At 51.0% G+C, this 24,485-nt stretch overlaps 1 protein-coding gene across 4 annotated transcripts in view; it reads right to left on the bottom strand.

The window, feature by feature from the left end:
- Nucleotides 1-24,485, bottom strand: part of LANCL2 (LanC like glutathione S-transferase 2) — a 99,075-nt gene that overhangs the window by 32,815 nt on the left and 41,775 nt on the right. For 3 of the 4 annotated variants that reach the window (XM_074358549.1, XM_074358551.1, XM_074358550.1), the window contains 2 exons: nucleotides 16,598-16,774; nucleotides 14,486-14,558 (listed from right to left, as the gene is read on the bottom strand). In XM_074358549.1, coding sequence (XP_074214650.1) covers nucleotides 14,486-14,558; nucleotides 16,598-16,774 — 250 coding nt within the window. Of the gene's footprint in view, nucleotides 1-8,564; nucleotides 10,873-14,485; nucleotides 14,559-16,597; nucleotides 16,775-24,485 lie in introns of those variants that run through there. The other variant, XM_074358552.1, reaches the window with a different exon arrangement.

Here is a 24,485-nt window from a genome sequence, read left to right as displayed (position 1 = left end):
TGGATATTGGGCACTTGAAATGAAGCTGGGAAGATCAGGAACTGCGTTTAAAAATTTAAGTCAATCTCGGGGTGGAGGCCAGAGGTCAAGTGGTAGAGGGCATGCTTAGCGTGCACACGGTCATGGGTTCAATCCCCAGTGCCTCCTCTAAAAAAAAAAAAAAAAGTTAATAAACCTAATTACATCCTACCCCCCAAACAAAAAAGAATTTAAAAATAATAATAAATAAAATTTTTTTAAAGTTAATCTCCATTAAACTAACTTAAATTCAGATACTCATCTGTGGCTCGTGGTCAGAGTTCAAACCTCACCTCCAAGTTACAGGAAGGGGGAGACGGCAGAACACGTCCCCAGTGGGGAAAGAATCAACAAACCCATGGGGTGGTTTTATAACATGACAGTCCTAGAGTCCCCAGAAAGTCAGTGTCATTAAAAACAAAACCAAAAAGCAGGTGAGGCGGGGACTGTCCCAGGTTAGAAGAGATTAACAAAAGCACAGATCAGGAAACTGGACTGGACCCCAGTTGGAAACAACAGCACAGACTTTAAAGCGTCCCTGGGTCTGCGGGGGGGGGGGGGGCACCGGGCACGCGCTGGGGGCCCCGTCGTGTTGCAGAATTCTTGTTCGTTTCCTCAGGGGTGACACCGCGCTTGTGATGACAGTGGCATGTTATTACTTCTAGAAGATGCACAGTGAGGTCTGAGTGACTATGCCTGCAACTTTGTAAATGATGCAGCAGGTGTGTGGGTGTGCATGTGCAGAGAGGTGGGGAGAGAGAGAGAAGGTAGAAGCGATCGGGGAAATGGTTTTAGAATAGTCCTGTCATGCATAACACTTCTTCCAAGAAAGCAGAAAGCCTTTTAGGAGAGGCTTCCGGGAAGAGCGTCCGGGATGCTCTCTGCCGGCTGCCCGCTCTTCACCGTGAGATGGGACAGAGCAGCTCAGAGAGGCCGCTACACACAGAGGAGCCAGGACTTGCTGGTTCTGAAAATTCGCGGACCCCCAGACGCGTATGATGCTAAAATGAAGCCGTGGCTTCCGGGCAAAGGCAGAACCCAGGGGCTGTCGGGGGAATATGGTACAAAGGCGATTCAGTTTTGTTAAGAGAAAACTCCAGGGTTGTGCCTTAGACAACCGTCCGGATTTCAAAAGAGCTTTGCTGCTCTGCAGCCCGGAGCTGCGGCCGCCGCGGGGTGAGCGTCTGGGGGGCCCGGGGAGGGGCTGAGTGTGTCTCCTCGGGTGCAGGGGTGTGACTCATGCAGCCAGCCTCCAAGGTGGCCTTCGAGGTCCCCGCCTCCTGCCATCTGTGCCTCGTGCAGACCTTCCCCTCTGAACACAGTGTCGCAGAAACGGTGTCTGGCCGGAGCACGATGACCCTGGGCTCTCCTTGCTCGGGGGGATCCAGCGGCCCTGGCTTCTGGCCTCTCAGGCCCACGTGGAGAGTGTGGTCAGTGTGAGCACACAGCCCCCCACCCCCACCCCACATTCCTGTCCTTCCCAGACCCTCAGGATGTGACCTTAATTGGAAAAAAGGTCTTTGCAGACGACATTAGTTAAGATGTGGCCATCCTGCGTAGCGAGGTGTCCTCAGGGAGACTAGGAGAAGGGGCACAGAAACGCACACGTGTGAAGACGGAGGCAGAGCCTGGGGCGACGTGTCCGCACGGCAGGGTGCTCAGTACGGTGGCAGCCCCCGGAGCTACGAGAGAGGCATGGACCGCATCCTCCCCTGGGCCCTCAGACAGCACGGCCCCGCTGACACCTTCCTCCCAGATCTCCAGCCGTGAGAACTGAGAGAATAAATCTTGTTTCAAGCCACCCAGAAGGTGAGACTTTGTATGGTGGCCCCCGGAAATGAACCGAGAGATGCGCTGAGCCCTCCTGCCCGGAACACCGGCTCGCCAGCCAGGGAGGGTGCCCGTCTGGGACATCTTCCTCCAGCTGCACGTGACACCTTCTCTGCAATGTCACGACAGCCCCCGAGCCCCAAATGCCAGCCATGGGGCTCTTCAATTTCTGTCCCACAGAAACAGGATTTTAACTGAATTTTAACAGCTAAGACTAACACGGCAAGGATCTTGGGGGAAGGCCATGCGTAGCCTTGAATGAATGAATACATTTACTTCTTTATCTTATAATTTATTGACTCCGGTCGAGAGCTGTGGTGATGGTTTGGAGGCTTGTCCTGAGCCATCAGTTTAAAGATGATCAGACTGAAAAGGTGGTGCGGGGACCGGCGTGGCCTTCAGTGAGCCCCGAGCACCTCACAGCCCGCCTTCCCCAGAGCACCCTCCTCGTCCCCCGTCCCTCCCGCAGCTCAGGGCTCTCCTTTCAGCCCGTCCTGCCCAACACGACTGCAGGTCAGAGCCCTGCTTTTCCAGCGTTCTTCCCAGACCACCGGAGACCCATGGTTCCAGCCTCAATGAGAGGAAATTGCAAAAAACACCGAAGAACAGAGACTAGGATAATGAACTTCTAGGCACCCATCACCAAGTGTCAACAATTCTGACAATTTTGAGCTCACGGCCAGTTTTAATTGCTCAATCTCTCTTCCGTCTGGCCCTTCCCTGAATTACTCTGAAGCAAATCCCAGACATTGATTTCATCCCCAAATATTGCAGCACGGAGTTAAAACCAACAGTGATTCTCCAGTATCTTTAAAAATCGAATCAGTGTTTCCATTTCTCTTGTCTTGCAGTTTTTAAAAAAAAAAAATCATCTACAGTGACATCACGATACTGATTTTTGTATCTCTTTGGATCCCTTAGTTTCCTCTCCATTTCTTTTTATCCTTTTGTTGTTTCCCTGTAAAAGAAGCCAGGTGGCTTTCCTTGCAGGTTTAGCCACCATCTGGGACTTGCTGATCGCATCTCCACCGTCACAGCGACTCAAGTATCTCCACGATATTTGGGTTTCTTGCAAACTGGTACGTAGAGAAGTTCGATCAGATTCAGGCTTCGTTTTGTTTTGAGTTTTATTTGGAAGGGCGACCGCGGAGGTGGCAGTGTGTATTTCCATCAGGAGGGACACGTCTGCATGTCTCGATTGTCCCTGCCTAGACTAATTAATTAGGGGCAACGCTGTACCATTTACATTCCTTTATTCCTTCAAGTGTATCCTAGGCTGAAACAGACAGTCATGCCTGTTCGAACTGAGTATGCAACAAGCATCCTTAAGCTCCCGTGCACGACTTAATGCTTAGGTCCTGAGCACATCTTTGGGCGGCTGCTCTGAGCATCCTGTCCACGGCGCTGACCGTGACATTACTCTCCTGCACATTTTAAAGGTGTATCTCCCTCCCCTCCCCTCTCAGTGAGAATGGAAATTAGCTCCGTTTTTTATCCGTGACCTTGAAATGTCCCGGAGATCTGGGTCTGGCTCAATCTCTGCCCCACACTCGGGAGTCCTGTCCCCTTGGGCAGCCCTTCCCAACCCCGAGTCGCCTCCTGTAAGACGTGGCTGCACACAGGCTTCCCTAAGGGTCATTGCATGTGAGGAAGGAGGCGTACTCAAGCCATTAAACGTATATGCGGGCCTAGAATAAACCTGCGGAGACTCCCTGTCGCTCTGTCCCTCGCGTGGTTACTGGGAACGTTACCGGGAACGCCAAAATGAGCTGGTTTTACTTCTATTCATTTTTTTGTTGAAGTATAGTTGACTCATAACAATCTATTAGTTTCAGGGGTACAACACAGTGACTCCGTATTTTAATAGATCGCACTTCACGTAGAGTTAGTAATAAAAATATTAATAGAAGATGCTGGGGGTGTCCGTGCTGACGTGGGGAGGCCAGCGCCCCCCAGAAGCCGGCCTCAGGGCCCTGGAAGGATCGGGGAGGCTGCAGGAGAGGCAGGAAGCACCGAGGAGGCTGTCCCACCGCGGCCCGCGGTGACGCCCGCACACCTGTTTCACTATCACAGACTTTCTTCCCTAAAAAATGACTTGATGTCAGTTACTTCTTCCCTAATTGGACAGTGAATGTGGCACTGGGCACCTGCACTGTGCTGGGCTTTTTCCTGGGCTGTCTGACGTCCCCCCCATCAACCCTGTGGGGCGGCAGGGACAGAGGCAGAGGGTCCAGACTGGAACCCGGAGGGCCTGGTGTCTGGGACTGTTCTTGTCCCTTTGTCCCCCCAGGGCACTTAACTCCCGGCTTCTGCCCGGCGTGGGAGGCAGGCCCGCGCCTGCGGGCTGACAGCCCTCCGGCTGGAGGGGCAGCAGGCGGGTGGTTGGGGTTTGGCCGCTGCAGGGCCCCCTCCTCTCTGTGCCCGCCTGCCCGGCTGCCTCGCTTCTGTTCTCCGTGACCTTCAAGCACTGCTCCTCCAGACACGGCACATAACTGCAATGGCCAAACTGAGAAACGAGGCTGTTTTGCAGACACTTCACATTTGTCATTTGTGAATTTCCTACCTGACAAAAATAGGCAGGCTTCCTATGTGGGACCAGGTCAAAAATAAGGTGGTAGTAAGAGAATTCAAGGTGAGAACAGTTCAGAAAAGCACCACACACACAGCCGTCCCTAGACCCTGTTTCAGCACACGGCGGGGCCGTGGATCAGCGGTGTCGGGGAGGCTGGGGACGCGATGGCTGGGGTGCCCCGCGGCGCTCAGACCAGCTCGGGAGAAGCCCCAGGAAGATGAGGGAGACGAAGGCCCTCGGGCCACACCCGGCCCTTCGAACCCAGCCAGAAGCTGGGGGCTGAGCACCAGGGCCCCCCCGAGGCCGGTGAGCGGCCTGCCCCCCAGGGGATGCCCAGAGAGCATGAAGTCAGCAGGGAGGAAACAGCCACACGGTGAGGAGGCCCCAAAGCAGATGAGAGGGGGGCCAGTGACTGAGCAGAGGGGGGCCCTGAGCCCACAGCAAGAAGGGCGGGAGCCCCCCCGACTCCACCCGTGGGGCAGTGGCCAGGCCTCTGGGGGCAGGGCGGCCAGGCCCACGTCCCCTCAGACACCAGATGCCTCTCCACCTGCCCAGCAGCGTCACGGCCTCCTCCCCTCCTCTGCCAAACCGGGGCCTTCTTTTCTGGAAAGCGTTCTGGTCTCTGGCCCGGAGGACACTGGATCTAGGTGAAGGTGGCAGTGCCATCCGTGAGGGTGGCTGTCCAGCTTTCTTCCTCACGGGGTCCCTCCTGCCGCCTGCAGGCGGGGACCGCGGTGGGGGGGGTCTCAGCAGGGACTGATGCCAGCGCTTCACGGACCGAAGGCCCCGCCAGCTCCCACACGCGGACCGGCATCTACAGCCGGCGTCCGCAGCACGGAACCAGCGGGCCCTCTGATGTGAAAGATAAAAACTGCAGCTCGCAGGCAGGAAAAGCAATTCAGATCAACTAAAAAGCACGCTGGACGTGGCCGGCATGGCAGACCAGCCCTTCTGAGTGCCCGGAGGAACCAGGAAGGGAGCCACAGGATGCTGTCCTCACGCAGGGGTGCCCGGGGCAGCGTCAGGGCCAGCCTGGCACCGGCCAGGGGACAAACCCCCGGGCCCCGCGCCAGACCAAGGGAATCAGACACTCGCCCATCTCAACAAACCCTCCGCGTGACCCCCGGCCTCTGAGTCGCTCGTGCCCTCCCCCACTCCCCCCAGGACGGCACCCCCACATCTTCTCCTCTCCTCCAGCCTCCCTCCCCCTCCTCCCCCTCCCCAGCATTTGCTGCCTGGCTCCCAACTTCACGGGGGACGCCGCACCCCGCCACCGCCCCCGGCCCGCCCCGCACCATCTGCCCCCCGGGCTGCTCACAGAATCCGGCCGCTGAGCCCAGTGGCCACGTCTCCATCCTTCTCTTCCGTAGCAGGATCGCCTGTAACAGCTGCCGGCTCCCTTCCCCACCGCAAATGACTCCAGAGGGAGTTTTTCTCCCAGGCTCCCTCCGAACTCCCCGGTCAGCAGACCCCACGTGCCTAAGCGGACCCCGATCCGCCTGGCTGGCCCCCCCACCTCAGCGGCGGGCAGCGCCCCATCCGCGGCTCAGGCCGAGCACCCCGGAGCCAAGTCCGCCTGCCCTTTCCGCTCCGCACCCGACGGCCAGGAAGCCTTACTGCCTCCGGCTTCAGGACACATCCCGACTCTAACCGTCCCCACCAAGCCCACCAGCCACCTTCCTGGACCAGACCTCCAGCCTCCCTCCCCCTGCCCGGCATTCTTGCAGGGTGGCCCCTGTCTGCATTAATCAGGTAACGTCCTGCTTTGGCGCAGAAAGTCTGGGAGGCTCTCTACTCCACCTAGAGGAAAAGCGAGACTCCTCGGAATGGCCTTGCCTTCCTCCATCTCCTCTCCCACAGCCCCTGCCCCTACACACACACCCTCACTCCGCTGCCGAACAGGACGGGCTAAACTAAGATCCTCAAAGAGGTAAGACAGTGCAACAAGAAACAAGAAGAGAATGTACCCAAAAGATACCCCAAGAACAAGAAAAACTCCCAGAAAGAAGGGAACACACAAGAGGATTGGAAAATAAAGTTGAAATCGCTTGGAAAGGGAAGCAAAAAAGGCAGAGACGGGGGAAAAAAAAACACTAAGAGAATAATTCAAAAGAAAATTCCGAGAGTTGAAACACATGAAGTTCTAGATCGGAAGGGCCTGCCAAGAACTCAGGGCCAGGCTCGTTATCGTGACAAAGTGACAGAGAAATTCTACAGCTTGCAAAGCGATCACACCAGAATGCAAGATCGCACGCAAAGAAACCAGGGTCACCGTGGCTGTGAGGTTCTCAGAGGCGACGCTCCTGGAAGCTAGGAGACATATGATGCCTTGAAACCTCACTAGGGAGGTGACTCCCAGTGCAGAATTCTCCGAACAACCTGTGATCTCAGTGTCAGAGACGTCCTTCAGACACGCGAGGTCTCAGGACCTCCAGCTCGGCTGCAGGGAGACGGGCCTCCCTCCTGCTCCTGGAGAGCCTCCGGGGAGGGGACCGCTCATCTCTCTGTCACCTTCCTTGCAGCTCCAGCAGCCGAGCATTAAGCCTTCGATGGCTTTCCCGTGGCCTCCGCCAGGAACTGGTGTGAAAAGCTGGCCGCACCAGTTCTGGGGGCTGTCTGTGGGATGACAGTGGGCGCTGCTGGGTACCCGTTTTGTTCTCTCATGCACAACACTTTCAAGAGTGGGGCAAGGTCCCTGTTAACACACGACCAGCGCTGCATCTGATGGGCGATCCTACGAAAGCCACAAGTTCAGCTGGTGCAGAACCGGGACGGTCTCTGGGGGGCACTGAGCAAAGAACAGGCCAGAGGAACGGAGAACCCAGCCTCTCTGAACTTTTTAGATTTTGCGTGAGCCTGAAAATCGTGGCTTGGTTCCTCCCTTCCCCTTGAAGAACTTTGGGGCAGCTAGGCGCACGCACACACACGACGCACACACGGCTGGCTGAAGGCTCGGAGCTGCCAGGCAGAGCAGTGGTTCCAGATGTGGTGATGCTTGGGATCTTGGAGCTGGACAGGTCTGGATTTTCAGCTCACCACGGAGGACAGTTCCCTTTAATCCTCCCCCAACCACATCTGGTTGCCCCGAGTACACAGAAAACCTTTCTAGGAAACCGCGTGCCCAAGTTCACACCAGTGGTTGAGCTCTGGGGTGACCACACACATCCAGGTTTGAGTCTCCGCTCACGACCTCCACTCCACAGGCTCCTTGATGACAGGGACAGCCTAAGGGCATGACGCTGCAAGGCTGGGCTGGCCACACTCACCTGCGGTCCCCTCCCGCCGGGACCGGCCGGCGCTCGCTGGGAGGCCTGCCGCCCCGCACACCACGCCCGGCCCCGAACACGCAGAGGAGCTGTCCCAGGTCCTGCCCAGGGCGGGCTCCCCGGAGCCTGAGCGTTGAGGCCGCTCACGTCCCCCAGGCTGGACTGTGCACAAGCACTGTTAGCACTTGCCTCTCAGCACCCAGCACGAGGCTGGCATGCTGAAGGCATGCAATGGACGCCTGCTGAATACAGGAACCAAGGAGGGAGCTGCTCAGGGGAGCTGCACGGCACCCCTGGGTCCTGCTCTCGTGAATTTAGCCAATGAAGCAAGAGCTGTGAAACCCCCTTACGGAGTTTTAAGTGGTACGTATGGAATTGCACCGGGTGGTTCGAGGGTCCCTCCCCAGCCAGGAAGGCGGGGGGACAGAGGACAGGGCATCCCCCAGGTTTGTTTCCTCCCTTCTGTGCTGGGCACACAGGGGAAGAGGTACTGAGGACAAGGCAGAAGCGCGGCCAGTGGCAAGAACCGTCCGGGTCTGAACACCGCCTGTCCCTCATTCCAGCCGAGACCCTGGGCAAGGCCACCGGCCTTCTCACGTGTCAGACAGTGCCCAGCCCGGGCAGCGCTGTGACCACGCAGGGCGGCGGGGAGCAGAAAGTCTGTCATACAGGCAAGCTCAAGATAGGCTTCTCTTCTCAGACCACCCAGGTGTTGGAGGGCCTTGGAACAAAACAGGAAAGTTGTCGTTCTAATGAATTACCCGGTACATCAGACCTGAGCAATGGCCATGTTTTTAATCTTCAGAACGGTGACCACTGTCCTGATTGTCGCTCGCAGAGTCAGGCGCAGGCGAGAACAAACAGAGACCCCACAAGTGTCACCACGAAACCGAAACTTTACTGAGCACCAAACCAGAGAACCCCGCGCACTTCTTGTAAACATCGACTTTCCTTCTTAAAATGGAACAGTGCACACACGCATTATTTAAAAAACTCAGGACACGTTTTCGAGGACACAACCAAATCTTAACAAATCGCTGTGAGATGATCGGAGATCCGAATTCAAACACCTGTTGGAACTGTGCGAGCGGCTTCTGCACATCCTGTCCGGCTGCCTTCAGGGCCCGAGAGCCGGAGCCGGCGTCAGGGGCTAGGAAGTGGGTCGCTGGGGAGTCACAGGCTGCACCTCTGTTAACAGCGAGTGCGTAAGTAGGCTGTAAATAAAACCTTGTAAATACAATCTCCTCCATGTACCCCACAAGTGTGCTATCCTTCCCTCAGTGTGTCAATCAGAAACTGAACATTTTTCATACACAGTGAGATGCTCAGATGACTGGGGGTCACTCTCGCTGCTCCTGGTCAGGAGACACATCAGATGCAAGGCGTCCACGATCCGCCGCCCTCTTGCCGAGCTGGGGTGGCCCCCGGGCAGCCCCACCGGCCTCCCCTGAGAAACGGCAAAGCTGCAAAACCTGTCGTCGAGGCCCTGAGGGCGGCCATGCGGGGTGTGGCATCAGCAGGGCTCCTCTGCCGGAAGCCCCCTCGGCTCGCTCGGGTCCTGACCCGCCAGGAGGATTTACACCCACCGAAGTCACCACCAACCTCACTTGAACGATTGTGTCTCAGAAACCAGACTGCATGAAGAGACCCACAGGGCAGCATTCAGAAGCTGGGGGTCACACGGGAGGTGTCGCCCCACAAGCAGTGGTCACCAGCGCCCTGAGAACGGCACATGTGTGAAGGAGTCTGTCTCCTACATCCACATCCTTCTTTCTCCTTTGTGAGGGGGGGACACTAGGCCTGACAAACACTGAGACCCCCTTATAGATAAGGACCCACCAGAGACCTGCCTTCCGGCCCTCAGAGACCCACCTCGTGCTTCAGCATTGGGCCTCGGCTTGTAAGATGCGAAGTCTGGAGAAACCCTAGACCATCCTGTATCTTGACAACAAAGCTCTTCTAAAAACTGAGATCTATAGGGTAAAATGCAAACTAATGCCCATTTTTAAAATAAAAAAAGTCAGACAGGATCCCAATGTTCCTGGCTGGAACCTCGTTGCCCACGTGTGTAAATGCAGACCAGCACTGTGTACGTAATATATTTCATCAACGTGCGATTTTTTTTTTCATCACCCAAATAGTAGACAAAAAATGAGGACTATCTTCATCCCAAATGTACACTTTGCTAGCTCACTGAACTTTGAAATCAGTTTAACTGGAGGGACACAGGAAGAGCTGAGTGTTTCTGTTTATTACCCACCTAGAATTGTGTCCACTGAACTGAACGCTGAGTTACAATGTTGAGAAAAGTGAGGTGCAGCCTGTTTGAATAATACACACTGAATCTAGACTGGCCAAGCTTCAGTCACTGCTGCTTGGTTTGCAACGTGGCCGTGGAAAGGCTTCCCTTGAATGTCCCTGGTGTCACGAATCCACTCCCCAGGGCACAAGCTGCCTTGGACTGACCGCCAGGAGAGTCTGGAATTTCACACCAAGACGAGCACAGAAGCCCTGCCTGGTGGCTCCCCACCCTCCACGCCAGCAAAACTTCCCCACCTGTTCTGTTTCTGTTCATTTCTGGAGTGGCCTTTCTCTCCTGCTCATCTGCAAGGTACCCACAGGAAATGCCGGAAAGTCTTACCCCTGGGCCATCACCTTAGGGAATCTTTCTGATACTTAAAGAGACACCACCCGCCAAGTCCCTGGTTTGCCAACACAGAAAACACCCCGCTGTAAGTGTTATATACAGAGAAGCGGCTGCCGCGTGCCCTCATGCACAGCCAGCTCGGGCGCAGGGACGGGAAGGGCTTCCGCCAAGAACAACCTACGCCTACAGACAGCGAACATCGAGACATGCAAACGCTACGGAGGGCCGGGCACGGAGAGGTCGTGTTCGACACCGGTGAGGGGGGCACGGGGACAGGACGCCGACGGGGCGGCCCTGCCACTCACGCTGACACAGGGGGCCGTGAAGGAGTCTGCCTCCCCCGCTCCTCCCTCTTGCAGGATTCACAGTCGGTTCTGTGTCAGGCACCGAGCAACCCGGCGGCTCCTGGGCCAGCTGGCTCTCTCAGTAGTCTTTCTGCATCTTTGCATCCCCCTGTGAAGAGCCGAGTTCAAACGCCGGGAACCGTGACGTCTCGGGGACCAGGATGTCGGACAGAAAGTGAATGGCGCCGGCCATGCCTGCAACGTAAAACGCAGTCCCTTATGGAAAAGGGTGTGAGGCTGGTGTCCAAAACTAAGTGACTTTTTTTTTTTAATTTTAATTTTGGTTGGATTTTATTTTATTTATTTTTAAAAGAGGTACTGGGGATTGAACCCAGGACCTTATGCATGCAAAGCATGTGCTCTACCACTGAGCTGTACCCTCTCCCCCCACAAAAACCAAGTGACCTTTAATCGCTGCCTTTACCAGAGCTGTAAGGGTGCGGGGGAAAGCGATGAGGACTTTAAAAATAAGTTCACAAACATAAAAAGGAAATCCTTGTATTAGCAGATAATGACACCAGTTTTCTTCACCACTTATTTTTAAAAATTGGTTTCTAAGCTTTAATCTTGCATCTTGACTAAGATGGTTTCACAGAATTGCTAACAAAAACCTTAAGGCATCTGTGATATTTCAACATACAAACCTCCTCTCAGAGCCTTGATGTTTTTGTTCCAAACAAGAAAGTTGCATTTTGTACTTAAGGAGGTTTTTAAGATGTTATTTTAAAACGATCTCTTCAAAATGCCCGCAGCAAAACTCAGCAGTAACTGAACACTGGCTCCAGCTGCCTCGTGGAGCTCGCACAGGGCAGGCCCAGCGGCTGCGGGGGCCCAGCCTCTGCTTTAAGTCGGAAGACCCCATCCCCTGCTGTGGGCTTGACATTTGCCTTGTGATGTGGCGTCTACACAGAGCAAAACTCACAAGTCTTCAGTGTACTTCCGTGAGCTTTGACAAGTGCACACCCCTGTGTAAACCGAACCCCAATCAAGACATGGAAGACTGCCATCACCTCCCCCTGGGAAGCTCCTCTCCAGCCTGACCCTGCGGTTAGCGTCGACTGTTTTGGGCATCGCATGAGTGGAACCAACAGCTCGACAAGCCTGGCTGCTTCCCTCGGATGTTTCTGCGAATCACTCATGTTTCGTGTGTGTCTAACAGAAAAGAACAAATCTGACTGCAACTAATCTGTTCCTTTGGCTTTGACCCCGGGCCCTGTCTTCTAGGCTCAGTCCTGCTGGCTCTGCACCTTTTGTAAAACAACGTTGCCTTTAGCCTGAAATAGACAGAAGAGCTGGTTCTCAAGGCTCAGACCTTTAAGGATGTTAACACGTTTGCACTCATGTAAAGATAACAAAGTTGCAGAATAGAGAGTAACCTTTGTCTTGTGGGAGGTTTGCAGGGGCACCATGACCTGGCCCACGCGCACCGCTGCAAGAACACAGGATTCCTGCACCGAGAAGTCTGCAACAGCCAACCACGCCCCTCCCCCCCCCTTTTTTTTTGTATAAAAGGAGCCTGTGTTCTGACTGGAGCAGGATGGGTCTCCAAGACGTGAGTCTCCCATCCTCTCGGTCCGCCAGCTTTCCCAAAAAAGTCACTCTTCCCCGCCCCAGCACCTCATCTCCCGATTTACTGGCCTGTCGTGCGGCGAGCACGAGTTTGGACTCGGTTACAGGCGCAGCTGTTCTCCCACCTTTGGGCTGTTCCCAGCCGTCCCTGAAGTTTTTGTTTGGAAAAGGGTTCCATCAGCATAAGATACCTGAAAACCACTGATCTATCAGAAGTGGCTGGAAGTGGACAGCGACCCCAACACCGTCAGGAGGGGTCGCAGAGCTGGCCACGCTGAAAGGACCCCGTGTTCTTGTTTTGGGGGCGGGGCAGCAGGCCTCCCCGAAGAACACGTGGGCAAGAGGGACTCCTCCAGAGAGGGACACAGGTGCTGCGACCCTGCCAGCCCGGCGGCCTTGACACACGCTCACCCATCCGACAAGAACCTGGTCACTGTCTACTGCCAGGCTCTTGGGAGGCACAGCCGAACAGGTGATGTGGTAACTCCCCAGCCTTTAGGGAGCAGACCCTCAAAGACTGTCACCCACTGCGGCTCTAACGTGGCCACCACAAACCTGAAGTTATAAACCTGAATGAACTCCATTCAGAGTTCACGTTTTAACCGTTATATCTGACTCAAATACACTGCATTTTTATGCTACAAAAGACTAAAAATGTTTATTCCGAGAAATATTTTTTCATTATAATTTCTTAGGTGTCAAAAGGATCTTATTCTGCAAAAGAGAGTAACAAATGCTCCATTTTCTGCTCATTTTTCTATTATATGATTAAAATATTTATCAATAGCAAAAATAAAACTGCATTATCACTACAATTTAGACACCAAAAACATTAATAATAATAATAATAATAATAATAATAATAAAGGAATAATACCGAAGCTTTATGCACATAAATTTGACCCCATACAAGAAATGCAGCAATATCTCAAAAATACAAAGTACTAAAACTCACTGAATATGAAATAGATAACTTGAACAGCCTTATAAACTATTAAACAAATTCAATTTATAAATTCAAAACTCCCAAAAAAGAAAACTCGAAGCCAGGAAGATTTTCACTGAAGAACTCCATCCTAACTTTTAAATTGGAATTAGAATTAACACCAACTTTTTCCACCAATTAATACACAATCTATTTCAGAAAAGAGAGGAGCAGGTACTTCTCAATTCAGTATCAGCCAGTATTGCCCTGACAGCAAAACCAAAGACGGTGTAAAAACGGAAAACTATATTCCTCACGCAGATAGATGCAAAACCCCTCAACAAAATATTAGCAAATACAGTTCCGCAGGGTCAGAACTGTACACCAGGGCCAAGTGGGGTTTATCCCAGAGATGCAAGGTTGGCTTAATATTCGAAAATCAACCAGCGTGACCCAGAACACTAGGAAGTCAAAGAAGAACCATGATCTTATCACCTGATGCAGGAAAAGCACCCGACCAAGCTCAACCCTCTTTGATTTTTTTTTAAAAAAGTATCCAATCATTTATTCCTTCTGAAATGTATTTTGGAATTAGAATGAAATGCAGCTCTCAAGTTCCTTAAAAAGTCAGCATCGATTTACCCTAACACATTTAAGCTTTGCCCTTTGGTTCCCGCGGCTTGTGTTGCAAAGTACCCAGTTCTCACTCACACACACACACACATATACACTAAGCGAAGACTATCTGACGTCTCTGTGGGACTTCTGTTCTGTCTTCCTGAATTGCATTCTGTTTGCTGTGCCTGCAGAAGACTCAATGTTCTTTGCTGGTTTCCTGTTTTCCAGAACTGTCTTCAATTTTCTCTCAGTATTTTTTCCAATGACTATTTTTACTTTTTAACACTTTTAAATTACTAATGTTGGTTATTCTTTCTAAGACTTGAACAATTACGTTATTTTAAATAACCGACGAAGTCCGCTGTGAACAGGTCAATGCCACACACACACAACGTTGCGGATGAAATGCAGGGGAGGGAACTTACTGTTTTCTCCATTACTGAGCAGCACGCAGCCTGCGTTGTGCATCCATACAGATTTCACAAAAGATCCCAAAATACCCGGAAGACTTTCACAGGAGCCCAAAACGGGCCAGGAAAGAGACTCGGGTGACTTTCAGCAGTGAACGGTTCTGCTCACAGCCATCTAACAGCTGCGGGGTCAGGACGACCAGCCGTGACAGGGCCGGTGCAGACGGACAGAGGGACAGACTCCCGCCCCCAGACACGGAGGCCTGGAGCTGCTCCCGGCGCTTACCTTCAAAGAGAGAGTAGGGCCTGTCGGGAATGCGGCACCCGTGTGCTCCGTACTCGAGACACCACTCTGCGAACTAGGAGGGAACAGATGTGCCTGTAAGAGCGGAGACCGCACTCGGGCAAGCGCGACAGATGAGACACCACGGGGAGTCCACCGAGAATCAAAGACACCAGAGTCCCGGGGGGGCGAGCGGTCAGGAGCGCGGGCTCGGCGGGGACGCGGCACCCCGTCTTCTGAGCTGGGGACACCCGCCTGGGCCCGTCCCCTCGCCTGTCGGGTGGCACTCCCCTCCAAAGGGGGCCGCCCGCTGTGATCGGCCGCGGGCTCGTCTTGAGAAGTCAGCCCTCTGCTTTCTCAGCCACTTCCCTTGCGCTCCCACCTTCCCTCTTAAACCTCTCCAATGGGTTTTTACATTATAATGCGTTTCCCTGTTTCTGCTTAAGGGAACTTATTTTTTTGGTCACATGTATACAGAGAATCACAAGGAGCATCAAACTCAGTGTGTATAAAATAAGACCTCCCCTGCCTCCTGCCTCCGAACCCACTCCCTCTTCCAGCTCGTGTGACGCCCCAGCCATCTGGTGGCCCCAGTCAGACATCAGGGCGACATTCGTCCATCTCCCTCTTCTCCACATTAAAAAAAAAAAGGCCACTAAATTCCGTGGTCCCAACATCCGAAGTGCTTCTGAATCTCTCCCCTTCCGTATGGCAGCCCACGCCTCGGTTTATAACTCAACATTTCTTGCATTAACCATTAAGCAACAGTTTGGAGAAACCCGACCTCTACCCCGTTCATTCCACTGCGACCATGGCGAGCCCTTCAAGAGAGGAGTCTGAACACAAATTCCACACCCTTGGGAGGCCCCCCTTCCGGAGGAGGACCCGCAAGGCTGGCCGCGAGCACCCCCTGGGGGCTGGGCCCCCTCCCGCCCGATCTAGGGGGGGCTCCCGGCATTCTCTCAGAGCTCCCCACTGAGGCTCAGGTGTGCCCGAGGCTGAGGTGGGCTGACTACAGGCGAGGACGCGCTTCCTCTGGCCTCTGTCCCCCCGACTCCACCGCTCAGCCCCCCGCAGCCCCCAGCGCTCCCGGCCTGTGCACAGCATCCCCCGTACCCGGCGGGCTCCACCTCGCCTCGCCACACCTGCCCGGCCACCTGCCAAGCTCGTCACCTTCAGAAAACTAGCCGTGCCTCGCCCGGCGTGCGTTCTCTGCCAGTCTCCACGTTTCCTTCACCACCTGCTGCTATGATCGCCGCCCTCACCTGTCCTGCCCCGTCGCCTGCTCCGGCCACAGGGACGGAGGACGCACCCTCCAGCCCCCTCCGCTGGTGGCAAGGCTCCCACCCCTCCAGCTGTGCCCTAGGTCACCTCCCGACGCCCGCGCTCAGCGCCTGCCCCCCCTGCGCCCCTCTGCGCGTGCGGACACTGAGCAGCACACGTGTCCCGGGCACCGGGGCGGGGGGCTCTAGTCCACCTGGTTGGAGAAAAGGTCTCATGACAGTAAGAAATTTACAGAATAAGCCGCCCGGAACGCCTCCGTCTACCAAGCGTCATGGTCAACACTCTGGTGTATTCTGTTTTTCTGTGTCTCTGTAACTCTATTCTGTGAAGTGTGTATAATAATAAAAACACCTGCCAACATTTTCCGGGTGCTGCTCTGCGCATTCGTTTTCACACCTCGGATGCATACTTAATTCGCCTCTTCGTGGCGCCGGGCTCCACTCCAGGCACCACTGAGGGCCGTGACCTGGACAAGCGGCCGTGGAAAACACTGGAGGCTGGTAAGCAGGGGCCGCTACAGGCGACCTGCCCGTTATCTCAATTAATTCCTCCTGGAACAAACCGAGGAGGGTAGCATTTTTACAGATGGGGGCACTGAAGCTTGAAGGAGCGCCCCAAGTCATAAAGCTAGTTAACTGCGCAGGAGGGCACCCGAGCAGGTCACTCCCTGGACCCACCTCACAGGAGGGGCCCCTGACACAGAGCGGCCAGGGGCAAGGCTGGGCCGGGAGGAGCCCCAGAGCCGGGAGAGCACGCCCGGAGGAGGAGGGAGCGTGCGGGGCGCTGTGCACGCTCCGGGGGGCCCGGGGCCGTCTGGCCGGAGGCCCGTACCTTGCAGGCGCGGTAGAGGTACTTCTTGTCCTGCGTGAGGTGGTACAGGGACAGGAAGGAGTAGCCGTTGCCGGCGGCCCCGTGGCAGATCCCGTAGCCCTTCCGCAGCAAGCCCCGCTGCCAGATCACGTCGCTGCACTCCATGGCGTCCTTCAGGTACTTCTCTTCCTTGAATACCTGGGCCGGGGAGAGCAGATCAGCGTTAAAGAGACGGCTTCCATAAGAGGCAGCAAAACGCTTCCCTTCCTGTTCAGGCAGCGGGGGAGTGGGGGGGGGGGTAGGACCAACCCCCGCCGGAGCATCACACCAGCAGCCCCGCGGCCCCGTCCGCTCCTCCTCCTCCTCGTCCTCCGTCCGTGCCTGGTTTTTCAAAAGCAGTTCTAAGACCGAGTTCAAAAAGCAAAGGGGAAACTAGCAGATCTCTTTTGTGAAGATGTTTTTGTCACCAACAGACCCAGGCTGCGGCCCTGAAATTCCTGCTCGTGTAGCGGGTGGTCGACGGTTTCACAGCATCCTGGCGGCTACGTCTGGAACATTCTATATCCCAGGTCAGCCACGCACGAAAAGTGCCCCATGAGAGGACGTAAACTCGCACAGTGCTTCCAGCTCCGGGGAGGGGCTTAAGTGGACAGACAAAGCATGCCCGGCGAGACAAAGCGCCATTCTCACCTCCCCAGATTCCCTTCACACATCACTTTTGGCCTCTCCCTCGTCCTCTCCTCCGAATCTCTCATGAGCACTCTCCACCTGCCTAACTCACTGCATTCTAGGGCAAACGAGTTTTGGACCACAGATCAGTGGCAAAAAGGTCACTGGGGACACATTCCTGGGGTGGAAAACAGGACCCTCCTTATGACTGCCGAGCAGTGACCTCCTCCTGGGCACGTGGCTGAGAAGGTCGGAGGCTGCAGGGAAAGCAAAGGGCCTGAACCGCACCCAGGGTCCGCCCCGGGGCAGGGCCACACTCCCACGTCAGTCACCGCTCCCAGGGCAGAGTCTCGCGGGGTCAGAAGCAACTTGCAGTCATGAAAGCACTGAGACTCGGGCTCTGGGGTCAGACTGCCGGCGTCTGAATCTCAGCTCTGTCACCGTTAACGGGGGCCCTGGACAAGTCACTTCACCTCTTACGTCTTTGTCTTCTTCACCATTTCTTTATTTCAGCGGCTTGTTGGGTTAAGATGAAGTCACGTACAAGCAGCTCTTTGAACAGTGCCTGGCACCCAGACACAGCTAACGACTTCTGAGCTGCCATCAGCTACCATTCCTTCACGTTGCCCTGCCAGCACACACGCTCCATCCTGTCGCTTGTGTCTGAAGCCTCTTCAGATGAACTATAAAGAGAAACTTGCCCATCCTACACAAACATTTGATCAAAGCTAATAGTGTAGCAGAAAAGAACAGATCTGACTCCATATGAGATCTGTTCCTTTGGCTTTAACCCTGTGCCCTGCTTTCTGGGCTCAGTCTTGCCGGCTCTGCACCTTTTATAAAACAGTGTTGCCTTTAGCCTGAAATAGACAGGAGAGCCCGTTCTCAAGGCTCTGACCTTTAAGGATGTTAACACTTTTGTACTTAAAGACAACAAGTTGCAGAATAGAAAATGACATTTGTTTTGCTGGAGGTCTGCAGGGGCGCCATGACCTGACCCCCAGGGACGGCTGCAAGAACAAAGGATTCCTGCACCGAGAAGTTTACAACAACCAACCACACCCCCTCCCCTTTTCAGTATAAAAGGAGCCTGAATTCTGACGTGGGGAAGATGGTTCTCCAGGACATTACCTCCATCTTCTCGGTCTGCCAGCTTTCCAAATAAAGTCGCTATTCCTTGCCCCATCACCTCTACATCGTAGCCATTAAAACTTGGCCAGAAAATCTGTTTACTTATCCACCTTACTTTTCTCGAATGGTGAATTTCCCTGGGCAATGTAAGGACTAAAAGCCGGAAGAGGCATGCACTGTCTCTGGACGCAAGGGACCTGGAGTAGGAAGACACTGGCTGGATTCCCTCTTCCACAAACACTAACTGTGTAACTCTGGGTGGCCGTTGTGACTTCTCCGACAGACGCTGAGACGACCAAGTGTTGAAAACAGAAACGAGGATCTGAGGCAGTTATTTAAAATCTTTCAGGGTGAAAAGGAAACTACACTCATTGTCAATGAATGGTCTGGAAATCTGAGAGAAAATGTCACTATAAAAAGAAACAGAAACCCGGGAACTGAAAAAGTGCCAACAGGTGAGATAAGTAAACTCACTGAGTAGGCTGAATAGCAGACTGGACGTAGAAAAGGAAACCATTAGTGAAGACGAAGCTGGATAAATGGGAGTTACACAGAAATTACGCAATCTGAATTACAGAAAAGGAAAAAAACCCTAAAAATAAAAGCCTCAGAGACCTGTTGGAAAGTAATGGCTTAACGTTTAGCAAATGCACTGACAGACATGCAATTACAAGTTTAAGGAGCTTAAGGAATGTCAAAGCAGGACAAATAGAGACAGACACAGAGGTGCATGCATGATAAAACTGAAAACCAAAAAAAGAGGAAACTCTGAAAGCTTCCGGAGAAGACACACACTGCGCGTAATGGATGACGGATTTCTCAGAACCGTGGAGGCCACAAGACAGTAGAGCTGAATCTTTTGAAGTTCTGAAAGGGAAAAATTAAACTGTCAGCGTAGAATTCTACTCTCGGCAAAAATATCTTTAAAGAATGAAGGGGGAATAAAGACAGACGTAAGATGCGTGAAAATCAATGTATGGCCAGCAAACCTAGACTCCAAGAAATGCTAATGGAGGTTCTTTGGGCTGAAGGAGACGGTGCCAGGTGAGGGGCTGGAGCTTCCGGGAGGAGTGAAGAGCACCGAAAAGGGGAAATACACAAACATATCAAAGCCCACGTTCTTTTGTCTTAATTTCCTTAAAATACATAGGACCATTTAAAAAGCAAAGATTATAAAACGGTATTGGGGGTTTGCAGCGTTTGCTGACATGTCTGACAGTGAAGACATACAGGGCTGCAGTCAGACAACGCACACCCGGTCCTTTCCTACAGTTTCTGTGAAGTTACAGTGTTAACGCTGAGCAGACTATGAAAAGTTAACGTGTATTGCAATCTGTATGTTGCAATGTTAAAGACGCGTATTGAGCAACCACTAAAAATATGTGCAAACAGACAGTTGAAGAGCCAACAGAGAAATTACAATGGAATTCTAGGAAATATCCAATTAATCTCTCCTACCTCCCTAAAAAAGGCAAGAAGGAAAAAAACCAAAGATCAAAAAAAAAAAGGTTCTAAGATGCAGCCAACAGAAACCACGTGGAAAAGAGGCTGAGCCAAATCCAACCCAATATAAATAATGACATTAACTATACATGAACTGAACATTTCAAATTAAAGGCTGAGATTGTGAGGCTGCCTTGCTAGGCAAGTCCCAATTCTGAAGAGACACACATTAAATATAAAGACATCAAAAAGTATAAAATGTTACTGACATATGTGAAAGAAAATGTAAATAAATGGAGAGATAATACCGTATCTGTGGGTAAGAACAGTCAATATTGACATCATTTCTACCAAAATTGATCTACAGATGGAATGCAGTTTCAGTCTTAATCCCAACAGACCTCTTTTGCAGACACTGACAAACTAATTTCTAAAACTTAAATAGGATGCAAAGGATTCCAATGTGGAATATTTAAAGCAATTCTGAAAAGGAGCAACAAAGTTGCAGCCTTAAATTACCTGACTTTGAAACTTACAATAAAGCCAGACTAATTCAATCCACATGTTACCATAGTGACAGGTAAACAGGCCAGAGTAACAGAACAGAGCCTAGAAATAAACCCACACTTACCAGGTCTCTTGGTCTTGACCAAGCAAGTGCCTTTATACGCACTGAATCAATCAAATGGGGGGGGTGGGGATAAGCATCTTTTCAACAAGTGATGTGGGAACAATCAGATACCCCTATGGTTAAAAGAAAAACCTCACTCCTTGCTTCATGTAACATACAAAACTTGGGAGACAGGGTAGAGCTCAGGGGTAGAGCACGTGCTTAGCATGCACGAGGTCCCGGGTTTAATCCCCAGTCCCTCTGTTAAAATAAATCAGTAAATAAATAAACCTAATTACCTCCTCCTATAACATACAAAACTTAATTTGAGACAGATCACAGTTCTAAATGTAAAATCTAAATCTATGAAGCATGCTGGAGAACATTATCGGTGTAACCTGGGGGTAAGTAACATTTCTTAGACAAGATACAGAAAGTGACTGCCATTAAAAAAAAAAAAAAAAAAAAAAAGGATAAGATAGACTTTATCAGAATTAAAAACTATTCATAAAGAATATGATTTAAAAATGTGACAATGAATATATGTATGTTCATGTATGACTGAAAAATTGTGCTCTGTACTGGAATTTGATACAACATTGTAAAATGATTGTAAATCAATAAAAAATAATAAAAAAAAGACTAAAAAAAAAAAAAGAAAATATGATTAGGCCAACTACAGACTGGGATAAATTATTTCCAAAACATGTATCTAACAAAAGGACTTGTAACCGAAACATATGAAGAACTTTTACAACTCAGTAACGAAGGGATAAAAAATAAAATACATAAAACAGTGTGGGTAAAAGATATGAACAGACACTCAACAAAGATACACAGCTGACCCACGAGCAACGTGGGGGTTGGAAACACTTGCATAATGTTACCGTCGGCCCCCTCTGTGTGCCCTTCTGTATCCTCAGATTCAACCCACCCTGGACTGTGTGGTACTGTAACTATTTGTTGAAAAAAATCCTCATAAAAGTGGCCCCACACGGTTCAAATCCGTGTTGTTCAAGGATCAACTGTACACACGACCCATGAGCACAAGCAAAACTGCTCAACATCCTTAATCATCAGGAAGACGCAAACTAAAACCACGATGAACCACCCACCAGAGTAAAACTGAGGCGGCTTCCAACGCCAAGTGCTGGCAGAGACGTAGAGCAACCCGAACTCCCCTGAGCCGCTGACGGGATGCAAAATGGCTCAGCCCTTGGAGAAGAGGTCTGGCAGGGTCTTAGCAAACCCAACAGGCTACCTTCTGATTTAGCAATTCCACTCCCAGGCATCAGCGGCAAAGAAATGAAAACATACGTCCACAGAAAGACCTGTAGCAAGAATGTTCACTGCAGCTTATTCAAAATAGTGTAAAAAAAAAAAAAAAAAAGCAGACACAGTTGAAAAACAAAGGGATAAATCATAGTATGTTTATAAATAATGCTTAACATTAGGAAGTTATCAGAATCTTGAGGAAGGAGGAGGCACAGTTGGAAAAAAATCTCTCCAGGTGACTCTGATATACACCACCTAGACAGACATTCCATGTTGGGAAAAAACCAACTTACAAATGAGCTTTTGGAACATAATTTCTATGAAAATATTTCCTGATGTACAGTCAGCAGGTGCCCATCAGGACACATTCCTAACACAGCTCTGCTCTGGGAATGTCAGAGCAGGCTTGCGGGTTTAGGGAGGGGGGTACGGCTGTCTCATTCATTTAGCGCAGAATCAAAGGATTCCACTGATACCACTTCGGGGTGACTCACGCGGTTTTCTTGCGCAACGTGTTTACCTTTCCAAATGCAATTTCATTTGACCGACGTGAGCATTTGTTTACCCCGCCAAGTCCATACAAACTGCTAGTGTCCTAGGGCTTAAATGTGCGGTCAGAGGAAGGCAGAATTTGTTGCCGTTACCTGTGATTTACCGTCAGATAATCAAGAACTGACTGTTAGCTCTTCATCAAAGTAGCTTCCAGCTATGAGGTCCCCAAATGTAATTTGTTGGGAAACCATTTACAGTTAATAAAGTTCCTACTACAGCATGGAAATATTGTTAAAATCTTGACTTTTTTTCCCCAAGGCCATCTAAAATACTAAATAATTTTAAGTAATACATGTTCATACAAAAGGGAACCCTCCTGCACTGCTGGTGGGAATGAAGTTTGGTGCAGCCACTGTGGGAAACAGTGTGGAGATTCCTCAAAAGCCTAGGATAGACTTCCCATATGACCCAGGAATCCTGCTCCTGGGCATATATCCAGAAGGAACCCTACTTCAAAATGACACCTGCACCCCAATGTTCACAGCAGCACCATTTACAACAGCCAAGACATGGAAACAGCCTAAATGTCCATCAACAGATGACTGGATAAAGAAGACGTGGTATTTATACAATGGAATACTACTCAGCCATAAAAATGACAACATAACACCATTTGCAGCAACATGGATGTCCCTGGAGAATGTCATTCTAAGTGAAGTCAATCAGAAAGAGAAAGAAAAATACCATATGAGATTGCTCATATATGGAATCTAAAAATAAAACAAAAAAAAAAACATAAACACAAAACAGAAACAGACTCACAGACATAGAATATAAACTTGTGGTTGCCAAGGGGGCGGGGGGTGGGAAGGGACAGACTGGGAATTCAAAATGTAGAATAGATAAACAAGATTATATTGTACAGCACAGGGAAATGTATACAAGATCTTGTGGTGGCTCACAGCAAAGAAAATGTGACAATGAATATATGTATGTTCATGTATAACTGAAAAATTGTGCTCTACACTGGAATTTGACAGAACATTGTAAAATGACTATAACTCAGTAAAAAAGTTAAAACAAAACAAAATACAATACAATACAATAACATGTTCATACAAAGAAGAGCAAACCCTAGCTGAAAGGTGACTAGCACCTACAGGAAGGGAAAAGAAAGTGAGTGAAGCTGGACTCAACTTACAGTTTTATTTGTGAAAGACATTAATAAGGTTTTCAAATGCTTGAACACCTTACGCCTTCATGAGTGTTCCTGAAGCACTTAACGTCTTTACGTGCCAGCATAAGACACTGTTGAACGCCTGTTACTAAACAAAAGTTAAACACTTCCTGATTTTAAGAGATGGTCTCAATGGACGCGGACCCTCTTACTCTCAGTTAACAATAACTTGAGAGAAAACAGAGTCTAAGAGCTGTTTCCCCAGCTGTGCACCACCCCCTGCCCCGGCCAAACACAAATTTCACTCCACTCACTTACACTAGGAAGATGTATTTTTACCCCCAATTGTTTTGTTTTGTTTTTTTAAATATGTTTATTTATTATTATAGTATTTAATTACTTTATTTTGGCAGGGGGGGGGTAATTCAGTTTATTTTTAGAGGAGGGACTGGGGATCGAACCCAGGACCTCATGCGTGCTAAGCACGCGCTCTACCGCTTGAGCTACGCCCTCCCTCCCTTCACCCCCAACTGTAAAACCGTGTTATAAACGTGTCTCCAAATTCCCACTGGTGCCTCTGCCCTAGAAAATCCTGCTGTACCTCCTCCTTCCTCATGTTTGAGAATCTTGACGTAAATGGACAAAATGAAGTTTCAGTGACTAAGCGTGGGGTCTTAGTGCTCCCCACCCACAGCTCAGGCGCTGAAATGCGTGGGGAGACCCCCAGGAGCCAAGGCCATCGGCTGCCAGGAGTGCCTCCCTCGACAGCTGATCGTCTTTAATGCGAAAGACAAAAGGGGTCTGACAAGCAGAAACTTCCACTTTCAATGAAGTCATGTGTCTGTTCTGAGTATCAGAGGGTTCCTGTTTGCGCTGTCAATACTGTGCTCAGATACTCTGGTTGGATATTTATTATATTAGACTTATCTCTATGTCCCTGAAGATACAACTGTTCTAAAGTCTAGAAAACGGGAGGCAGCGATGCGAACAGAATCGAGTTTTAATTCAAAAGCTGAAATAGTGTTAGGAACACGAATCACTAAGTTCTTCCTATTTCCAAAAAGTATACTTACCAGGCTTCCCTCTCACCAAAAACCGTAACTTTGAGTTAC

The sequence above is a fragment of the Camelus bactrianus genome, chromosome 36 (assembly GCF_048773025.1).
Source record: "Camelus bactrianus isolate YW-2024 breed Bactrian camel chromosome 36, ASM4877302v1, whole genome shotgun sequence".
Classification (NCBI taxonomy): domain Eukaryota; kingdom Metazoa; phylum Chordata; class Mammalia; order Artiodactyla; family Camelidae; genus Camelus; species Camelus bactrianus.
Note: the sequence above shows the minus strand (reverse complement) of the source record. Positions and strands in the feature narration are given on the sequence as shown.